Genomic DNA, 14,691 nt, shown 5'->3' on the forward strand with positions numbered 1-14,691 from the left:
GCTCCCTTTAGCAAATGGGTTTTCTTTTCAACTAGTCAATGGTTTTAAGCTGGCAATCCTATGCACTTTACCTAAAGAGCTAGCCCTACGGAACTCACCGGGACTTACCCCCGAGGAGGACATGCATAGGATCGCAGAGTTTCTTTGCTCCCCTTTACTAATATGCCCATCAGAAGTTTGCTTTGCTTTCTTAATTCCCTCCCTCCTACAAATAAAGTGACCTTTATCATGGTCCCGCAGCTGTTCCCTTTCTTCTTCTCCACTATCGGCTCCCTACCTTCTCCCCGATCTGAGATGGACAAACCCGGCAGAAAACGCTGCTTGCTGAAGTGCTGGGGAAAAGAGCAAGCTCGGTATGACTCAGCAAATCACTAGACTTTCTTTTTTACAAAAACATAACGTGTAAAGCAAACAAACAGGAGGGCCGGATACAGCAAATACAATAGCGCTAAAGGCGTGGGCGAATTGCATAAAGCTGCGAGTCGAAGCAGACTCACAGTGCCGGTTTACTCAAGCGCAAACCCCGCTATGTTCCAGCGGAGCTTACTCCCGGGTAAGCGGTGCGTCGGATCCCGGCAGCTCTAATAGGACTAATTGACATTTACTCCCCAGGAACGAGAGAGGCGTTTGGGATTCCGCTCCAAAGGCGGCGCTCGAGTCCACCTGCCACCGCGATCATTATAAAGCGCAAATATTATTATGCAAACACAGGATCGCCCTTTCCAAAGGATAGGAACGCCCGGACAAAATGCTCCCGCCCATTTCTAAAATTGGCTGTGCCCCGCCCCTTATTGTCCAAACGAGCAGGGCAGCCACCCTATCGGCTCTTCGGAGGCGGGACCTCCTTTTGTAAACAAGAGAAGGCGAGACATGTTTGTGATTCCCTCCGTTGCCCGGGAGGCATTTCCGGTCTGGAAATTAATCTCCCCCTCCTCTCAGCACACAGCTGGGTTGCATAAAGGAGACATGCGCCAGAAGAAGGGATCTGGCAGGATCAGATCCAGTCGCACGCAGCATAAACGCAGTCCCAAGGCGTAGGTGTAGGGTGGGCAGCAGCAGCAGCGCAGTGGTCACGCATTTGTTTTGCGTGCAGATGGTTCCAGGTGCGACCCCTGGCTTCTCCAGCAAGGGCAGGGAAAAGTCTAGGTGGAGAGCCTTGAGGTGGGGGCCTCCAGGATTTTCCTGGCCTGGGACACAGAGGCACAAGTTCGCATGTACACTTTGCCCTCTGGCAACTGGGGGATGCAGGGGCCCAAAGCAAAATTGTGGGCTGCAAAGCTATTAGTAAAATTCCTGGGAGATGGAATATTGACAGGCGAAGCTTTTGCTGCAATTGCGTTTTCCAACTAGGGGAGGCTAACCCTGTTTCATGGCTACCTTCCACACGGTTGTTAAAGATGCCAGAGTCCTGCACTCCCAACGGTGTCAACCATAAACCATGTAGATGTCTCAGATTTAAGAGTAGAAACAACATAGTTGGGGAATATTTTTAGAACATATATACGTACATATGTATAGATGAACATCCGTAACTGTAAATGAATTACATTCATGGGCAAAATCCGGTGATAAGAAACAAATAAAAACACAAAGCTAGGAAAGGAAGTACTGTATCTTTCCTGCCCTTGGTGGTTTGGTTGCTGTGTTCCGTTGCTTATATTTTGCACCAAAACACAGACAAACCAGTTTTATTATCTCAATAAACAACAGTCAGTTGTTGTTGGGTTAGTCAATAACCCGGCTTAACCTACCCGGCTTAACCTACCTTGCTGCCATTGACCATAGTTTTTCTTTTTTAAAATTATTTATGCTTTTCAGATTTATACATTTCACTAATTTTACAATTATTTTAACATTTCAAAACTTGACTTCCTTCCCCCTTTCTGCCTTTCCTTAAAATTTATTTTTAATATCTCCTGCATGTCCAAATTAACTTAATTTGGCTCATTTATTCATCTACTTTAAATACGTACTCTTATGAAACTGCAGGTTATTACAATAAGCCTGCCAATGTTCTTATCTGTTTATAATTTTTTCCATAAATATTCAACAAACCATTTCCATTCTTTTATAATAATAAAAAAGTTTGTTATCTCGATTTCTTATTCTTCCGCTAGCTGCCATTAACCATAGCGGTGCATCTTTGTACTATCAAGGATCAGGTCAGGGTGGGGGACAACAGGCAGCCAGGTAGGTCTACACTTGACATGAGCCTTGTAGGGCGGGACATGGTTTGCTGCATTTTTTGTTTAAGTTTCTAACTTTATTCTAACAAGACTAGGACTCAGACAAGCTCTGCATGGGCCTGTCAAGGACTATCCCTTTTTGGGTGGGTGTGTCCCCACCGCCCACCCCCTGTCTGCAAATTAGTACAGCTCCAATCTTAACCTGGTTTGATTACTGCAAGCCTACACCCACTACACCCATTTGGGAGTAAGCTCCATTAAACACAAATATTTGCTTCTGAATAGGTATGTATGCCATAACACTGTAAATTAACAATACGGTGACTTCACTTCTGCAAAGTTTTCACATTTTACATTTGCCATGGGGTGAGATTTTTATTTTTTTTAACATACCACATACTTACTGTGTAGTAGTATTTGTGCAAAATTACTTTTGTTAAAAGAAAAAACTGTCCCCTGAGCGCCCCCAGAGCAGTTTTTCCTTATAACAGTTCCGAAGCGGTATCTGATTTCAAAAGAACCCAACGGAGGAAAGCTGCATCCTGGTTGCTTGGAGGAAAGGAAGTGCAACAGGGTACAAGAGGAAATGTGGTCTTTAAACTATGGAAACTCCAAGAACTACAAAATGAGACAGAAGCTGGAAGGAGCTAATTTGTGAATTCAGTGCTGCGCATGAGTGGAATTTTTTCCACCGTCCACATGGTACATTCTTAATCAAAATGCCACCTTGTATTCCCCGCTCCTTCCAATTTAAACCAAATTTACCATTCCTGCTAAGTGTGGGGTTCTCCCCCCCCCCATTTATTTATCAGGTTTTCTGGGAAGCCTGGATCAAACTGGATTAAATGGGGAAATATGGGGTGCCATTTTGATGAGGATGATATTGTGTGGATGCAACACAAAACATGCATGCCTGAGCAGCACCACATCCACAATAAACAGCTGTGTGGAAGTGCCCTAGAAGAAAGATAGCAGAGAAGTAGGAAGAAGAACCAGTAGTGATGTATGGAAGTGAGAGCTGGACCATAAAGAAGGCTGATCGCCGAAGAATTGATGCTTTTGCATTATGGTGCTGGAGGAGACTCTTGAGAGTCCCATGGACTGCAAGAAGATCAAACCTATCCATTCTGAAGGAAATCAGCCCTGAGAGCTCACTGGAAGGACAGATCCTGAAGCTGAGACTCCAATACTTTGGCCACCTCATGAGAAGAGAAGACTCCCTGGAAAAGATCCTGATGTTGGGAAAGATGGAGGGCACAAGGAGAAGAGGATGACAGAGGATGAGATGGTTGGACAGTGTTCTCGAAGCTACCAGTATGAGTTTGACCAAACTGTGGGAGGCAGTGGAAGACAGAAGTGCCTGGCGTGCTCTGGTCCATGGGGTCACGAAGAGTCGGACACGACTAAACGACTAAACAACAACAGGAAGAAGAAACAAAATAAATATCACTGAGTGTGATTTTTTAATATATAATTCTCATAATTAATATTTATACCTAGGAAATAGTTCAACCTTCCTTAAAAGCACTACGCATGTGAAATTCAAAATGGGGAGAGTGTTGTCTGGTGCATCAGTCCTAACTTCAGTTATCCAGATTTCTTGGGGGGGGGGGGACTATCACATTTGCACACATAGGGCATTCATTCCCACAGTGGAAAACAAGCAGTATAAACTCCAGTTGTGTTGCTTTGTGAAAACGTACCCCAAACAATTCATTGGAAAATATTTCTCTTGGTACAAAAAATGGACGAACTAACAAGAGACAGGTGTGTTATAACTGGGAAAGGGGATGTTGGACAATATGAGTTGTATGCAAATAACATCTGAAAGACATTCCTATATTTGGTAAATATGTAAAAGAAGCAATGAGAAGGATACTTCCTCTTGAATCCATCATGAGAAGAGGAATATTGTCTCTGTAGGAAGTGCCTTGTTGAGGTAAGCCTCATTTCTTCTTATTTTATTTTATTAGTATTATTATTTTGTATGCCTTATAGCATCACATGATGAATTCTATTGCCTTTTAGTATTCCTGTATGCATATGATATTTTTAAGATAAGTGATATTTGCGGATTAAGCCTGGGAGCGTTCTTTAGGTCTGTACAATCTAGGAAATATACCGATGTTTCCTTTTGTTGCTCATTTTAATTTGTTGGGTTTTTTGCTTCAGAATTGCCATCTTGCACATAATTTTGCTTGGGTTATATTTATAAATACGCATATTTGAAAGTCAAGATCCAGTGGAATAAATGGGACTATTTACAAGCATTATATTTTAGTCAAAGAAACTAATGTTTCTATGTTGCTGTTTATTTTGAGAGTAGGTAAATAATATGTAACAAGGGCTATGTTCCAGACTCAGATTTGACATTGAATTATTTTAATTGCAAATTCGATTCAGTTTTGCAGTTGGTTAATTGGTGCTCTCTAACTTGGAACCTTTCCTGCTCTTTTAGTGACCGTAAAATGGAAACCATGGAGAACAGAATCATTCTAGAAGAGTTGCTGATGAAGAAGTCTCAGCAAAAGAAAAAAATATCTCCAAATAATTACAAAGAACGACTCTTTGTTCTTACGAAAACAAGCCTTTCCTACTATGAATATGACAAAGAGGTGAGAAATAGATTTCTTAGAATGCAGTGTAAGCGGGTAAGAGATTCTTGGGTATTCAACCTCTGGCTAACGCCTTTTCATGTTATGTATTCCTTCTTATGGGTGTTGGAAACTTTCTCCCTACTTCCTTTTATGTTCTTAGAAAAAAGGAACCAGAAAAGGGTCAATTGACATTAAGAAAATTCGATGTGCGGAGGAAGTGAATCTAGATGAACCAGCCCCGCCAGAGAGGCAGTATCCCTTCCAGGTAAAGCTGTATACAATAAAATATTTTTGGTAGCAAATTCATATTTTGCTGGATGGTGCCTATAGTTTGAATGCCCCTCCAAAAAGAGAAAGCGCTGCCTCAGCATGTTGATGAATATGTACTGGTGGCCCAAGATGTTTCAGCCAAAAGACCTCCTTCAGTGGCTTGGTATACTTGTTCAGATATCTTGAAAAAAAGTCTCCTCCAATAACTTAAATGCAGCAATGCTGAAAGGAAGCCTTTACCAGATGTTTTGGCAAGTGTGTTGTTATGAGTTTAGGGTGGGTAGACTGTATGCCTGAGCCCCCTTTAATTCCTGGATCCAGCACGGATTCAAATCCTGGAATAGGCAGGCTAGCTTCCTAGTGAGGTAATGGTCCTCTAAGTATGGGCCAATGAGGTAACAAAAGAAGTGGCTCTGTGCCGGATAACAAATAGGTGGGCCATCCTCCTTCAACTCACTGGTAGGCAAAGGCCAGTGCTGGGAGTTGGAAAAGAGAGAGCTAGAAAGGAGAAGGGGCAGGCAGCAGGCTGGGCAGTTGGGAGAGGCAGAGTCATGCCTGATTCCTGTTTGAATCCAAGGAAGAAGAAAGACTTTCTTGGGGTGTTAATGCTGTTAGCCCTTCCACCGTAGGCTCAGGTTGTATATATGTACAGTGGTACCCCGCAAGACGAATGCCTCGCAAGACGGAAAACCCGCAAGACGAAAGGGTTTTCTGCTTTGGAGGCGCTTCGCAAGACGAATTTCCCTATGGGCTTGCCTCGCAAGACGAAAGCCCATAGGGAAATCTCCGGGGACCTCTTTTAAAATGCTGGCGGTCGGGAGCAAAGACCTTCGCCCACAGCCGGCCCCCAGAAGAGGTCCTGGACCTCTCCTGAAGGCCGGCGGGGGGCAAAGGTCCCTGCTCCCCCCCCCCCGCCTGCCTTCCCGGGACAGCGGAGACTTCTCCGCTGCCCCAGGCGATCCCAAAATGCTGGCGGGCGGGAGCGAACGCTTCGCTCCCGACCCCCAGCATTTTAAAATCTTTGGGCGAGTGTCTGCAAGCCTCGCGCGCCCGGCAGGAGGTCCCGCCGGGCGCGCGAGGCTCGGGCGGCAGCCTGTCACCCGAAGCACGGGGAGCCCTTCGGAGAGCTCCCCTTGCTTCGGGCGAATGCCTGCAAGCCTTGCCCGCCCGGCAGGAGGTCCCGCCAGGCGCGCGAGGCTCGGGGCGGCAGCCTGCGGCAGCCTGTCACCCGAAGCACGGGGAGCCCTTCGGAGAGCTCCCCTTGCTTCGGGCGAATGCCTGCAAGCCTCGCGCGCCCGGCAGGAGGTCCCGCCAGGCGCGCGAGGCTCGGGGCGGCAGCCTGTCACCCGAAGCACGGGGAGCCCTTCGGAGAGCTCCCCTTGCTTCGGGCGAATGCCTGCAAGCCTCGCGCGCCCGGCAGGAGGTCCTGCCGGGCGCGCGAGGCTCGGGGCGGCAGCCTGTCACCCGAAGCACGGCCGCCCGGAGCTTGCGGGGCGGGAGGTGGGAAGAAGGGCCTCCCCTCCCACCGCCAGCCCTCAGAACAGCCTTCTGAAGGCTGGCAGTGTAAAGAAAAGCCCCTGTCCCCCCCCCCCAGCCTTCAGAAGAGGTCGGGGGACAGACTGTCCCCGGACCTGGTCTGAAGGTGGTTTCCCTAGGAACGCATTAATTGATTTTCAATGCATTCCTATGGGAAACCGTGCATCGCAAGACGAAAAAACCGCAAGACGAAGAGAATTGCGGAACGAATTAATTTCGTCTTGCGAGGCACCACTGTATAAACAAACCATACATCCTGAAAACACCACAGTCTCTGTTTTGCCTCAGTCCGGGGAAACTGAACCGAGGGCAAGCACCTGGAAGCTTGCACTGCTTGGAAATTGGGATGGCATGCAACAATATAAACAATATAAACCCATATTTTTGGAGATTTGCTTGGTGGATGCTTCCTGGTGTGTTTTACGGTTTGAATGCCACCAAATGACTTGTAATTCAGAAGAAATGACCAAAAAGTTAACATCATCTAGGGGATGAATTATTTGGTTTCCACAGAACTTCTGTATTTGGAAGGCCCTTTCTAGGGCAGTGGCCTGTCTTGTTCCTACCCAGATAATACTTTGCTGCAAAGTATGCTTTGAAAGAGCATTTGAGGCATAGGGAGCTGTTTTAAGCTCACTTCTGCTGTTATTATGCTAAATGCTGGGTGTAACGCTGCTTTTTGATGACATGTTTTTGTTTTATTTGAATTTTGGGGCTGATAATATTTTTGCTATTGTGTCTTATCCTTTTATTTTTAATTTTTATGCTGATATTGATTCTGGATTCAGATCTAAACCCAGCTCAGACTGATTTCCCAAATATACACATTCAAATCTGTTGTATGCACAGCTTGAATTAATTCATCTACCTCCCCCGACATGCACTGTAATTTATAACTCTCTGCACATGGCAGTGTCTGAAATTATACTGGTTTCACCCATATCACGCATGAAATACACCAGCATCTGGCAGGCCAGCAGTGCATTATTTATTTTAGTGCTCAGTAACTACAAAACTGTTTCCTCCTATGCATAGATTGTGTACAAAGGTGGCCTCCTGTATGTTTTCTCTGCAAACGAAGAGAGCCGGAGCCGATGGCTGGAAGCTTTGCATAAAGGTAACAAGCTGTTTCATCAGACTCTGAGGACTCTTTAACGTTTAACAGCTAACCTGAAAGGATTTCCATTCCAAATACAGTCGTGCCTTGGGTTAAGAACTTAATTCGTTCCAGAGGTCCGTTCTTAACAGGAAACTGTTCTTGACCTGAAGCACCGCTTTAGCTAATGGGGCCTCCTGCTGCCGCCGTGCAATTTCTGTTCTCATCCTGAAGCAAAGTTCTTAACCCGAGGTACTATTTCTGGGTTAGCGGAGTCTGTAACCTGAAGCGTCTGTAACCTGAAGCATCTGTAACCCGAGGTACCACTGTAGCATAATGTCTGACTTAAGGAAATTGATAGTGCCTTTGTGAGAAAGCTCTTTACAGAACAGCTTGAAGAAGAAAACACGATGGGAGGCTTTCAGAGTTCAGTCAACCAAGTGAACTTTCTTTTTAGCAGATTAGCCGTTTTGAAATTGAAAACTAATTTTTGTAACAATCTAAATGGCATATGTGTTTTATGGTGGCTGGCTAGTCTTTAGCAGGGCCGTAGCTTGTGGATGGTGAGGTGGGCCCCTGCCAGGGGTGCAGGTGAGGGGGGCCCCTGCAAAATCGGCTTCCAAGACCCTCCACTGGGCGCCCTGTCCAGCCTGCCTACTCCGGAGTCACTTCTCTCTCTCTCTCCTCTCGCACACCCTCCTTCAAGGGTGCCAAGTTGAATAAAATATATGGGGGGGGGGCAGGTAAGCACCACCCTTTATAATCCAGATAGAGCGCATGCTCGCTAATTGAATGGCAATGCCCAGTAACTGGGGGTGGGGTGGCCAACTCAAATATGATAGAGAGGGCGAAGGAACCTTGGCCCCAAGGAGCTGACTCCCATGCCCTCCTCCCTATTAAAGTGGGGTGCTCCCCACTTTATGCGACTTCATTTATGTACGCAGGGGCCCGGAAGGTAACCCACACGTAAGTGGGGAGACACCTACATACCATCATCTAGGTCAGCCTTCCACATCTTGGTGTCCTCTCTCTGTTCTGGCTTCCTTCAATCAGAATTCATTACAAAAAAAAAAAGAATTCATTACAAGGTGAAGTATGTGAGGAATTGAATGGGTGCAGGGGGCGTGGTCGGAGGAGAGGCAGAAAGAAGAGCCGATTTGTCTGTGGCTAGGGGCACAATCTAAGGGACGCGGGTGGCGCTGTGGGTTAAACCACAGAGCCTAGGACTTGCCGATCGGAAGGTCAGCGGTTCAAATCCCCACAACGGGGTGAGCTCCCGTTGCTCGGTCCCTGCTCCTGCCAACCTAGCAGTTTGAAAGCACGTCAGAGTGCAAGTAGAGAAATAGGTACCGCTCCGGCAGGAAGGTAAACGGTGTTTCCGTGCGCTGCTCTGGTTCGCCAGAAGCGGCTTAGTCATGCTGGCCACATGACCCAGAAGCTGTACACCAGCTCCCTCAGCCAGTAAAACAAGATGAGCGCCGCAACCCCAGAGTTGTCCGTGACTGGACCTAATGGTCAGGGGTCACTTTACCCTTTACCTTTAGGGGCACAATCTGGACGGTTCTGCCAGGGGCGCAAGATCACCTAGCTACGGCTCTGGTCTTTAGCACACTTAGTGTATGCGCCTGCACCACAAGTTCAACGTCAGTGCTTCTTTGACATTTTGGGGGCTGATGGACACACACAGAGCTCCCCTGTTCATTCCAGTGGAAGCAGAAAGCTTCATAAGGAAGGCCCAGAGCATCTGCTTTGCATTCAGACGGCCCCAGGATTTTCTGGTAGGGCTGGGGGTATCCCCTGCCTAAGCCCTTGCAGAGCTACTTTGAGTGTAGATAGCACTAAGCCCGATGGATCAATGTTCTGACTTGGTATTTATTCCTTCAATTTATACTCTGCTCTTCCTCCCAAAGGAGCCCAGGGCACCAAACAACGAATGATGAAACGTCTTTACAAACACCTTTGAAACAATTCAAATACTGATGCAGGCTGGGAAAGATCTCGATTTATAAGGCTTGCTGGAAGGCATACGCACACACACGTAAATAAGGCATCACCCTATGTGTGCAAAACTGTCCCCTTCATGAAAGAGAATGAGGAATTCCAGCTCAGGTTGAAGTTCAGTATGAGCAATAAAAAAAAGCAAGAAGTCGGATTTTATCTGTTGCTTTTACCTTTGCTTTTGTGTCTTATATTATGTTTATGCTCTACATTACCTTGAAATTTAAGGTGATGTAAAGTGGTATATAAATGCTTTAAAGTAACAGAGGACTCAGGAGTTCCGAACCAGAGGCTAAAGCTGCAATCCTGTATCTGCTGACCTGGGAATAAGCCCCATTGAAACTTACTTTTGAGCAGAACGTGTATAGAAGCGCAGTATCACTGCACTGATACACTCAGTCTTGGCTGGTGCACAATATTGTGCAGCCTGAGCCGAAAACCAAAATGGAGTCCCTCCTGTTCCATGAGCAAAAGTTGACCGGACCCCTGGCTGAACCTTACTTCAAGACTTGCAGCAGGACAACATCTTCCACTGTTTCTGAGTGTAGCAACCTAGGAGGGGCAGGCTAGGCCCTGCGGCAACCACAGCCCTATCCACTATGACCTCACCACTGGTTTCCATCCCTGAACATTTGCTTGCTGAGGCTGTTGCCTCATCTGCCTAATGGCAGGGCCAGCCCTGACCTCAGTCCATATTCTCAGCATTCACACCTTGTCCTTGTGAATTGGCCCTACATCTGAGTTGTTATTCTGTATGAGATGCTTATTTTATAGCAGAAAGCATTTTCAGTCTCTTCCTCTCTCTCCCCTGCCACCCCCAACATCCTCTGTTTTCTATGCTTTCCAGAGATTCTGGGCAATACAGATTTACTAAACAAGTACCACAGCAGATTCTATTCCAACGGGAAGTTCCTGTGCTGCAATCAAACCTGCAAAGCGGCTCCTGGATGCATAATCTGGGGAAAGTGTAATGTGTTGTTTCATCTCTTTCTATCGTTCGTACAATGGAAATTTGAGGCTTTTTGTGCCCTTTCCAATATTATTTGTTTTATTTTTATTTTCTTAGACATTTGCATTTCTTTCTTTTCTTTCTTTTTACAAACTGCCCTTTCATATAAAATATCACAAGGCAGTATACAGACCAAAACCACACTTTTGCAATAAAAGCAACAAAGATGTCAGTAACAGTAAGCCCATGTGAAGAGTGAGTGACTGTTAAAGCATTCTGGGAATTGTAGTTCTTGGAGTGGAATAGAGGTTTCCTTAACAGCCCTCATCATCCTTAGTGAACTACAGCTCCAAGAATTCTTTGAGGGAAACCACCATAACTGTTTAAAGTGTTGTCCTAGTGATTTAAATGCATGGTGTGAGTAATTATAATGGGTGACATTCAACTCAGTTTTATTCATAGCTGACTGACTGAAATTATTATTTATTCAATTTATATAGCACCCTTTATCCAAAGATCCCAGGACAGTGTACAACGTTAAAAACATAATTGACATAATGCAATAATAAGAAACAATAAAACAGTCACAGAAAAAAAAAACCATAAGTCCCAATGGCACCAGGAAGCCACCATAGAAAAGGTCCTTTCTCATGTTGCCACCCTCCGAACCTCTCAGGGAGAGGGGACACAGAGAAGGGCCTTCTTGGTAGTGGCACCCGCCCTGTGGAACGCCCTCCCATCAGTTGTCAAGGAAATAAACAACTACCTGACTTTTAGAAGACATCTGAAGGCAGCCCTGTTTAGGGAGGTTTTTAATGTTTGATGTTTTATTGTGCTTTTAATTCTGTTGGGAGCTGCCCAGAATGGCTGGGGAAACCCAGCCAGATGGGCGGGGTATAAATGAATTATTATTATTATTAGATGACAAGTGCAGGGTCTAGGTCAGTTTGTATGGGGAGAGATGGTCCTTAAGGTATTGAGCCTTTAGTATGACTAAGTTAGTGCCATTAATTTCAGTAGGTCTGCTCTGAGTATAACTTGGTTAAATACTGTACCGCCCTCTATATCTGGGGTGTATAATTTCAGATTACAGGTGGGGGTTTACATGATTGGATGCTCCTGCTCCATACAGTCAATCAATCAATCAATCAATCAATCAATCAAATCCGTCCATATAGAAAACTGGCATATTGGAGGGGAGCGTTCCAGCCTAGCTTTTACCCTACCACAGGCACCCCCCAAACTCGGCCTTCCAGCTGTTTTGGGACTACAACTCCCATCATCCCTAGCTAACAGGACCAGTGGTCAGGGATGGTGGGAACTGTAGTCCCAAAACAGCTGGAGGGCCACGTTTGGGGATGCCTGCCCTACCATATGTGCTTATTTGAAGAAGAGCAACCCGCTTGCAGATGAAAGTAGTACTGCTCAGATGGAGCCTTTCCCAACAGTGAGGGGGAAGCACAGCAAACTTGCTGGAAGAGAAATAACCAATGCCCTGTTGTTTTTACAAAGCTGAAAATGTCAGTGAGCTGAAGTATTTCCAAAACAAACTATCTACATGCAAATATTGCTCTCTATCCGAGTTCTTGGCACAAAACGTCACTGTTTTGTTTGCCAGTTAATTTGTACAGTTAGATGAGGAGGAAGGAACTCTTCCCAACCACCCTTTAGACTCTGGGGTTTTCAGCACAATGCAGTTAAGTACTGCCTTTTTCAAACAGTTCAGGCTTTTAAAGAAGCATGTTTATACCATGCTTGCTTGGAATGTAGGAATATAAATGGATTAGACCAAGGTCCACATTGTAACCCCACAGTCTGTTTTCAACCAGATTTTGCTCTCAAAAGGTAATGAGGGAACAATGCAGCCCACTCTGGGTTAGTCCATCACTCCTACGGTAATAAACAAAGCTGCCTGATAAGTTTTCCAAAGCCTGCTTGTCAGTGGAGATTCAGGGCATTAATTTCACCCAGCCTTTCCCCCCTTAATTCTTGATATAGATTACATTCTTCACAGTGCAAGCAGTGCAGTGAAACCGCTTCCACCGGTACCAGGAGCACAGGTGAATAAAGCTTTGCCACAGTCAATGTGGATTGTTTATACTCTAGATATTCTACTTCCATTAGGAGGAACAATGTGGGACTGTTTGAAAGAAGAGGGGCCCTTGCCTCATCTTTCTCTTGCAACAGATGGAAAGAGTAGACTTTTTAAATGGTGAAGGATATTCATGTAGGGTCGTCTTCTCAAAGCTTGTAAGGGATTGGACCAGGCTATTCAGACACCAGAACACACCAGAAATAGGTACTAGAGAATTTTATTCCAGAATTATTACAGTAAAGAAGATCGAAGGTTATAGCAGAAAGTTAACATGTTTACACATACAAAGACATTTCCCAAAAGGGGACTCCTCACAAGAATCAGATTATTAAGAGATGGCCATGAACGTGTGATTTTATAACCCCGCAGCTATCTATGCCAAGCCCCACAAAGGGTCATTTGTGATATCAAGCTATTTAGCATCTCTATTGGCCAAGCACAGATAAGACCACCAGACCCACCCCCATTAAATCAGTTTAGCTGGCATACGCACTGACTCTGCTAATAATCTTGAAACTGAGTCAATTTACTCAGTTTTCATGAGCCAGCATCCTAGCTCAAATGTCTGCTGAGACCCCACTTCCACTCTGGGCATCTAAAATAGTTCACCCGCCTCTAAGTCCAGGCCAAAACATACAATCTTAGATTATATCTGTGCCAACTCTATACATGGACAGGATTTTCAATGGGTTTGACCATGTCAAGGCTAATTCTGTACTTTCAGGATTTAATATCAGCTCAGTAGTTTTCCACTGAGAATACCCATGTCCTTTCACTTTCACACACATTGTCAAGCATTCCAGCTTTCACTAGCACTAGATCTAAGGGCTTTTCAGGAAACATCTGGTGGCACTTCCCGTTTTCCAGCTTTCACCAGCACTTGATCTTAGGGCCTTTCACTTCCCCAACCTCTTCCTGGTCATCTGGCCCAACTCCCATGTTATCTCCTTGGCAGCTTGTGATTTAGCACTTTTTGCAAGGAGATTCTAAGCAGCTTAAAGCAATTCTCTGATCTATGATGTATAAGGTATAGCCTGTTTATATGCAATCAATAGCCTCACAACGACCACAGGATTGTTGTTTCTGATGGGATTTCCATAAAGAAATGCAGTGAACTGGCAGTGACCTAAACCTAAACCTAATCAGAAGGGTGTACCTTTCGCAGGTGGCGCTGTGGGTTAAACCACAGAGCCTAGGACTTGCTGATCAGAAGGTCAGCGGTTCGAATCCCTGCGACGGAGTGAGCTCCCATTGCTCGGTCCCTGCTCCTGCCCACCTAGCAGCACGTCAAAGTGCAAGTAGATAAATAGGTACAACTCCGGCGGGAAGGTAAATGGTGTTTCCATGCACTGCTCTGGTTCGCCAGAAGCGGCTTAGTCATGCTGGCCACATGACCCGGAAGCTGTATGCCGGCTCCCTTGGCCAATAAAGCGAGATGAGCGCTGCAACCCCAGAGTCGGCCATGACTGGACCTAATGGTCAGGGGTCCCTTTACCTTTAACTACCTTTCTCACTGGATGCCCCTGACAATGGTAGTCATTCATAGGCGATCTCTTCTGCAAACCCAAGTGGTAGCTTGTTTTCTTAGGGTTGGTTAAGCAAGCACAGGATGATTCACTTCTGCTCTAGACTGTACAGGCAAATCAGAAAACAGGATGACCCAGGATACAATTTTAATAGTTGTTTGTGACTCTCGACCCTTAGCGCACTCTTTGCATATACATGGAACATTCATGATAACTTTGTCCCAAATTGTTCAGAAATGGGCAACATTTTTACTCCCAATGGCACATGCAGCTGTGGGCAGACACAGGAGTGGGGGAGGGTGCTGTAGGTCAGTGATTAGTTCATAGTTTGTTGGCATCTTATAATTGTAGAAATTACAGGTACTGATTTTTCTGTTCATGTTGATAAAGGACCTTCCTTAGCCACAGTTTAAGGATTAACGAGGTTACGCTTGTAGA

The 14,691-nt window shown here is 45.6% G+C and overlaps 2 protein-coding genes across 5 annotated transcripts in view; one reads left to right on the forward strand and one right to left on the reverse strand.

The window, feature by feature from the left end:
• PIR (pirin) overlaps positions 1–770 on the reverse strand; it is a 28,395-nt gene extending 27,625 nt beyond the window's left edge. The window contains exon 1 of one of the 3 annotated variants that reach the window (XM_083502108.1): positions 278–770. The gene's annotated coding sequence lies outside the window, so the exon portion shown is untranslated. Of the gene's footprint in view, positions 1–108; positions 211–277 lie in introns of those variants that run through there. The other 2 variants (XM_083502109.1, XM_083502110.1) reach the window with 2 other exon arrangements.
• Positions 771–3,694: 2,924 nt separating this feature from the next.
• The window catches only part of BMX (BMX non-receptor tyrosine kinase), a 29,994-nt gene continuing 18,997 nt past the window's right edge, over positions 3,695–14,691 (forward strand). Inside the window, exons 1-6 of one of the 2 annotated variants that reach the window (XM_083501941.1) lie at positions 3,695–3,953; positions 4,645–4,801; positions 4,944–5,048; positions 7,625–7,706; positions 10,531–10,650; positions 12,631–12,692. In XM_083501941.1, the coding sequence (XP_083358067.1) occupies positions 3,931–3,953; positions 4,645–4,801; positions 4,944–5,048; positions 7,625–7,706; positions 10,531–10,650; positions 12,631–12,692 (549 nt within the window). In that variant the 5' untranslated portion in view covers positions 3,695–3,930. Of the gene's footprint in view, positions 4,126–4,644; positions 4,802–4,943; positions 5,049–7,624; positions 7,707–10,530; positions 10,651–12,630; positions 12,693–14,691 lie in introns of both variants that reach the window. The other variant, XM_083501942.1, reaches the window with a different exon arrangement.

This window comes from Podarcis liolepis (genome assembly GCF_965112155.1).
Source record: "Podarcis liolepis genome assembly, chromosome: 4".
In the NCBI taxonomy this organism is placed as follows: domain Eukaryota; kingdom Metazoa; phylum Chordata; class Lepidosauria; order Squamata; family Lacertidae; genus Podarcis; species Podarcis liolepis.